Below are 7,389 nucleotides of genomic sequence, written 5' to 3' on the forward strand. Positions count from 1 at the left end.
GTGTTCAGGGGGTCTCATGGGGGCGGCTTGTCGCCTCCCCCTCCGTCCTCCCAAGTCCCAGGCGTGTGTGTTGTCTTGTGAGGCTGGAGCTAAATGGTTAGGTCGTCCCCACCTCGTGAGCGGCTTTTCCTGACTGTGTGTGTCATGGGCGGAGAGGTTCTCTTTTGCTCTGTTGGGTCACAGAACAGCAGGAGAAAGCTGTTCACCTGTTTTTCTTGGCTTCCTTCAAGTCTTAGGATGAGAAGGGTTTGGAGGATTCCCCATGTCTTCCTTTGATGATGGAGATCGCCCTTCACCCCCTCCAGCCCCCTAAAGCCTATCTTTGTTTTCCGTGTGTGCTACCCTTGATCCACGTGGAGTATCCACCCAACAAATGGAAGAAGGTCGGCGCTGTCCCCGTCAGCAGACGTGGCAAGACTCCCCCTACCCAGGTCTGCCCTATGTGGCCGTGGCCTGTTTTCATCTCCAGGCCCAGCCGGCCATGGGGCCACACGCAGCCTCAGGCATGGTCACGCCTGTGCCCTGGGCAGACACTGCTCCGTGAGGAGGAGCGGGCAGGGTCCAGCCAGAAACACATCCACCCTTCACCAGCTATGTGTGACTTGGCCCTCCTCTCACGTGCTCTGTCTGAGGACAGGTGCCCCCTCGGGTGAGGTGCTGACCCCACAAGAGGATGTAAATGGGTAGAGACGAGCAGATGTCCCATCCCCGAGCGCAGAGCTTAGGAGGGTCACTGTGGTTATCATTTCCCTTTTCAAACTGTACTTCCATTAGAGAAATCAGTAAGATGGAGACCAACTGGGAATTTTCCCAGGAGCATCGTTGGTTTAGTGTGTATTAGTATCTGTCTTCCAGGTGCCAGAAAGAATTTTTTTTTAAACAAATGAGTATCCTATTTGTGGTCTTACCGCTGTTCTGTGCACAGAAGGGTCATGTTTCCCGTCGTACAGGGAGAGGATCAATAATGCCGTGTTCTGTTTCTGTTTTTGTTCTGTGCTCCTGCGTGCGTGTGCATGCCTGCGTGTGCATGGGCGTGCGTGTGCGTGCGTGTGCAGCTCAGCCAGCCTCCTCCGCTAACGCCCCGTGGAAGACAAACTCTGTAAGCGTGGACAGTATAAGCCGGCAGCGATCTTCGTCAGATCCGCCCGCTGTCCATCCACCGCTGCCCCCTCTCCGCGTGACATCTACCAGTACGTTTTTTTTCTCCTTTTTCCTTTCTTGCCATCGGGCTTCGTACTACACGGATGGCTGGTGGGGAGGAGGGGGATGGTCCTCTTGGCCGCCATGTGGGGAGCAAGCCCCGGCCTGCACACTGCTGGGGGCTCCTCCGTGGCTGCCTCCCTGCGGCCCCCCTTCTCCCCAGCGGCTGGCTGCTGTCTGTCCCACTTCCCACGTGGGCCACCCCCGCCCCTCCTCCGTCTCCAAGCACTCCAGCAGCGTTTCTTTCTCTCTACGGTGGTGCTGGGGCTTCCTCTGGCTGCTCCATGCTTGGGGTACCGGGGTATGTTCCTGTGGATTAGAATCTGCTCTGTGTTTCCCTTCAGTGTCACGTGTGCACCGGGGGGAGGGGCGGGGGGGGGCAAAGCAGAATTGGGGGGTGGCGACTGGACCAGGAGGCGAGGCCTGGAAGCTGTAGGAGGAGGGGCTCTGGCCTCTCCGAGTGTGGGTCTGCTCCGAGAGTGCCGAGGGTTTCCCTGGGTTTCCATAGCTGGAGTTAAGGTGGGAGAAGCCACCCTGGCTGCAGTCGGTGCCCTCCGGGTGCTGGAGGCCGAGCGGGCACCTGCCTTGGTGAGGGGCTTCCAGAGGTTGGGGTGGGGCAGGGGCACCCAGGTCCAGGGGCGGCAGCGAGGGGGTTGGTGGTGAGAGGCGCCCAGCAGGTCTCCGAAGCCCACTCTTCTGCCTCATGGTCCTGCGTCCCCGGGGCTGTAGATAGGCATGTGAGAGTCTGCCTTTTGACTTTGCTTTTAAAGCTTATGAAAAAAGGAAAGAAAGCCTGAACTGACCCCTCCCTGCTCAGCCAGCACTCCCCGCCTCCGCCGTCCGGGGCTGAGGCTCCTGAGGTGTCCACGTCCAGGCCCAGGGGCAGGTCGCTGCCTCTGCGCGGACTGCGGGACATGGGTGCTGGCCGTTGAGAGGGGCTCTGATGTTTGTCAGCAAACGGGAAGGAGGCTCAAGGTCCGGCCCCTTGTCTTACCAGCCCCATGCCCTCGCTGAAAGCCTTGGCTCCCTCATTCTCTGTTAAACGTAGAGAAAGTAACTTGCTGCCCTGTCCCGTTACAGACAGGAAGCCTTCACGGAGTTGGCTCTTCACAGACTGACCGGTGATACGGGTGGGCCCCAGGGCAGGACCCAGGCCAGGCCTCCTACGGCTGCTTCCCCAGGTTCCCTGGAGGATGGAGATGAAAGGTGGCTTTCCCAGGGGGTGGTTCTAGCTGAGAAAACATCTCCAGGCCCATGGAATCATTTTAATCCTCCCTTGAGACCTGGAAGGACTCTCCGCCAATACTGCTGTCTGAAAGTCTTTGGTGGAAGTGGGTGTTTTTCCCATGAAATAGTGGAAGGAGAAAAGGAAGCCCTTGTTGGAGGAGCCTCTGGTGGGGAGCCTAGGAATATGATGCCTGGAGGCTGACCCTCTGCGTGTGTGTCTCTTTCTTTTTCCTCTCTGCAGACCCCCTGGCTCCCACGCCGCCCCCTCCAGTGGCCAAAACGCCCAGTGTGATCGAAGCCTTGAGCCAACAGAGCAAGCCGGCCCAGTCCGGACTCCCGCCCAGCAAAGCCCCGCCGCCCTTGCCGCCCCAGCCGCCCCAGCCGCCCAGCCGCCTCCCCCAGAAGAGGCCTGCTCCCGGGTAACTGCTGCTCATCTGCGTCCCCCTCGGGCCAGCCAGGTCACCATCCATGCTTCCTGCCTTCAGGGGGCTTCCCAGTGCACCTGCCCCACAACTTCACCTGCTGGGGTTTCTTTGAATGTTTGAAATAGTCCATGTTTCAAATCCTGCTGTGACCCCTGAGGTCAAGTGTTGCATGACTAATTCATTATGTTTCAGGGGTCTTCAAAATAATTTACCAAGAATATTTAAACTGCAAACATTTCATACCAATGTGTGTCTTATATCCACATGATGAATTTAGATTTCTGTCGAATACAGACACTGGGACTGGGGGAGTTAAAGTCCTCAAGACATAGGGCCTCTAGGTCTTACTTGTTCACTCATAGGATTATCTTGAATACATGGACTCTTTGCAGTGCAGGGCATATATTTTCAACAAACTAGGACATTTTCCCACATAAACATAATACAGCCAGCCAGATCAGGAAATTAACATGGTTGTTATTGTTTAGTCGCTAAGTTGTGTCCGACTCTTTGTGACCCCATGGACTGTAGCTGCTAGGCTTCTCTGTCCATGGGATTCTCCAGGCAAGAATACTGGAGTGGGTAGCCATTTGCTTCTCCGGTGGATCTTCCTGACCCAAGGATCGAGCCCATGTCTCCTGCATTGGCAGGCAGATTCTTTATCACTGAGCCACCTGGGAAGCTCTTAACCTGGGAAGCTTCCACCTGGGAAGCTCTTAACCTTCCAAAATTCAGACTCCAGGTTTGCCATTTGTCTAAATAAATGTCCTTTATTTACCACATTTCTTGTAGTAAAGCTCATGGGATCCAGTTCATGGCTTTCAGTCTGGATCTTTATGGTAGAGAAGTGGTTCCTTTTAGTGGAATGATACTTAGACGCCAAAATCTGGGTGCTTGGTGTCTTCATTGCCATTGGAGTGTCAGTGCTCCCAGGCAGGCCTTGTGAGTGATCAGAACTAGGGATACACATGTGTATCTTCATACATGTACATGGATGCTTGTATACATGTATAAACACATTTCTGTTTCTTGTCTATATGGATGGAAATCCATGAGTTCACACACTCTCCAATTTCTCTGGTTCTGAGTAACAAACCACACAAAAATGTATTGACTTAAGACACAACTGTCTTATGCTCACGAGTTTGGGTCAGCACAGGGGGAGTGGCTTGTGTTTGCTTGACAACATCTGGGCCTTTAGCCAAAAAGACTCGAGGGCTGGGGGCTGTTCAGCAGAGATTCATCAGGGGAGGCCTCCCCAGTCCACACATATGGTTGGTGCTGGCTGTCAGCTGGGACTCCAGCTGGGGCTCTCGGCTGGAATACTTTGCATGTCCTGGCCCGTCTCACATCAGGGTGACTGGGCCCAAGAGCAAGTACTGGAAACCAGCAGGACATCACATCTGCCTTCTGCTACTGCTCGGCACAGGCAGAGCCTGGACTCGGTCAGGGGAAGGTGGGGCACTGCAGTGGCCATGCAGTCCATTCTCGATGTTTTAAATGCTCCACAGGGTTCATTCTATATAGCTTTTTATTCCTTTCTGCATTTGTCACTCCCCTTTCTAATGGTAAAAAAGTCCGGCTCCCATGTTTACTTAACCCTTATGAAACACATCTCCCATCTCCGCCTTTTCCTCTGTGCAGAAGCCTCCTCTCCCTGCTGGAATCTGGGACCCTCCTGGGTCTCCAGCTCCCCTGACAGGCCAGCCCCTGCCCCCAGCTAGGTGGATGCCTTCCTGTGTTCCCTCAGGCAAACCCCCCTCCGGCCCCCGTCCATGGACACCTTGGGCTTTGACTCCCTGGGTGAGGTGGTCTGTTTTCATCCCTGCTCCCAAGTAGGTGATGGAGCCTCTCAACATAGAAACTACATCCTGCATCTGAGAAATCTTCATTGATTGTTTTTTTTTTAATGACTTAGCATCTGTATTTTTCTGTTCTAAGTTATAGTCTAATTCTTACTATTTGGATATCAGATCCCCTTGGCCTTTCCTCTATGTGTATCACCTTTTCTCTTTATTAGAGTAAGCTGATTGCTCTAACAGCTGACCCCTGGACCATCTCAGTGGTTTAACATAAGGAATTCACTTCTTGCTCCCACGAGGTTGAGTGTCCCCATTCTTGCTTGTACAGCAAACCCAAGGGGGTGAGTCAGAGACTCAGACCCCTTCTACTTCTGACTCCACCATCTTTATCCCCTGGGCCGAGGGTTAATTCAAGATTGCCGGGAGAAATATCAATAACCTCAGATACGCAGATGACACCACACTTATGGCAGAAAGTGAAGAACTAAAGAGCCTCTTGATGAAAGTGAAAGAGGAGAGTGAAAAAGTTGGCTTAAAACTCAACATTCAGAAAACTAAGATCATGGCATCTGGTCCCATCACTTCATGGCAAATAGATGGGGAAGCAATGGAAACAGTGGGAGACTTTATTTTGGGGGGCTCCAAAATCACTGCAGATGGTGACTTCAGCCTTGAAATTAAAAGATGCTTGTTCCTTGAAAGAAAAACTATGACCAACCTAGACAGCATATTAAAAAGCTGAGACATTACTTTGCCAACAAAGGTCCATCTAGTCAAAGCTATGGTTTTTCCAGTAGTCATGTATGGATATGAGAGTTGGACTATAAAGAAAGCTGAGCGCTGAAGAATTGCTGCTTTTGAACTGTGGCATTGGAAGAGTCCCTTGGACTGCAAGGAAATCCAACCAGTCCATCCTAAAGGAAATCAGTCCTGAATATTCATTGGAAAGACTGATGCTGAAGCTGAAGCTCCAATACTTTGGTCACCTGATGTGAAGAACCAACTCATTTGAAAAGACCCTGATGCTGGAAAAGATTGAAGGCAAAAGGAGAAGGGGACGACAGAGGATGAGATGGTTGGATGGCATCACCGACGTGATGGTCATGAGTTTGAGCAAGCTCCATGAGTTGGTGATGGACAGGGAAGCCTGGCGTGCTGCAGTCCACGGGGTCACAAAGAGTCAGACATGGCTGAGCAACTGAACTGACTGAGGGTTAATTCTGCAGGAGGAGAAACAGGGAGGGCTGGCAAACCCCTGGGGCCGGAGTGATGCTCTCACTCAGGCCAGTCCCGTGGCCCCACCTAGAGGCAGGGGCTGGAAGTGCAGCTGCACTGCAGAGGGTCCAGTTCCCAGCCCCCTTCTGGTTCTCCATTCCGACCTTGTTTTCCTGCTTGCTTGCTTTTTGCAGTCAGCTTTCTGGGAGATTTTCTCAGCTTTTTGCCATCATATAATGTTCATGTTAATAGTATCCTAGTGGTTTCACAGACTCATTTTCTCTCATCTCTTCCACAATTCTTTCTGTTCTGACTTCTGTTATGTCATGGACGTTTCCCATAAGTGTGGTCTTCCCTGTCGCTAAGTCGCCCCTTCATATGCAGCATTAGAAGCTGGCAGACTGCACCCTGATGCACAGAGCTGCTGGCATGGGTCTTGCCGTAGAGCAGTCTCCCTGGGAGGCCCTGGTATTGGACACTGCGGGTTCCTTAGAGAACAGACTTCTAGTCTATTGCCTGAATGGAGCATGTTCTCTGGGAATTGAATGTAGAAGTAAAGATAAGCTTTCACTTGGCCCCTCGGTCCTGAGGGGAGCCGAGCCATGGTCAGTCTTGGGGGGTTACACCAGGGGTCACAGTACAGAGGACGACACGGGCCAGAGGGGCCCGGACAGTCCTGGCAGAGCCCCCAGGGCCTGTGGATTGATCCAGCCCCACCTGACACAGGAGGAGACCTGGGCCACGTGGGACAGGAACATGGGAGGCAGAGCTGATTCCGTGCCCAGCTTCCTGCCCAGACCCGGGCTGTTGGCTGCAGGCTCATGCAGGACAGGAGAGTCCTGGGAGGAGCCTAGTTTTGTAATCAGGAACCCTTGGGGTCTGGTGCTGTCCTCTGGGTCTCTCATTCTTTCTTTTTCCAAGAGCAAAAATTAACTTGGATTGGCAGTTGATAAAATTAGCTTGCCCGTTTTCAGTTTGAACACAGGTCCCGTAGAACAGGGAGTGAGGTAGGGCAGTCACGTGCCTTTCGGGCTTCCTGTACCAGTGACTCTTGGCTGCCCTAGGGGTGCTTATGGTCAAAAACCTGCCTGCCGAGGCAGGAGATGTAAGCAGCGCGGGTTCGATCGCTGGGTCAGGAGGTTCCCCTGGAGAAGGGCATGGCAACCCACTCCAGTATTCTGGCCTGGAGAATCCCACGGACAGAGGAGTCTGGTGGGTTACAGTCTGTGGGGTGGCACAGAGTCGGACACGACTGAGCAACTCAGCATTGCACGCGTGTACCAGTGACACTATTTCCCCTTCTTCGTAGGCCTGACAAGTCCAGCCCACTGATTAACAAAGGCCAGCCGAGAGGACCTGGTAATTATTTCACCTGAACTGGTCTGTGAGGGCAGAGTGGGGGATGTGTCCCGTCGTGGTCAGCTGTCTCCTGGCCCAGCTGTCCTGTCCAGGGCAGGGCAGCCACCCTGCCCCCGGCAGAGCCCCTGATGCCCCTGTTACTGGGGCTGCCTGGTACCATA

At 53.3% G+C, this 7,389-nt stretch overlaps 1 protein-coding gene across 1 annotated transcript in view; it reads left to right on the forward strand.

Annotated features, from left to right (window-relative positions):
• The window catches only part of ASAP2 (ArfGAP with SH3 domain, ankyrin repeat and PH domain 2), a 137,756-nt gene that overhangs the window by 125,560 nt on the left and 4,807 nt on the right, over positions 1–7,389 (forward strand). The window contains exons 23-25 of the mRNA XM_010852043.1: positions 1,056–1,190; positions 2,669–2,846; positions 7,179–7,228. Of these exons, the coding sequence (XP_010850345.1) occupies positions 1,056–1,190; positions 2,669–2,846; positions 7,179–7,228 (363 nt within the window). The remainder of the gene's footprint in view (positions 1–1,055; positions 1,191–2,668; positions 2,847–7,178; positions 7,229–7,389) is intronic.

This window comes from Bison bison, unplaced genomic scaffold (genome assembly GCF_000754665.1).
Source record: "Bison bison bison isolate TAMUID 2011002044 unplaced genomic scaffold, Bison_UMD1.0 scf7180017864307, whole genome shotgun sequence".
Classification (NCBI taxonomy): Eukaryota; Metazoa; Chordata; class Mammalia; order Artiodactyla; family Bovidae; genus Bison; species Bison bison.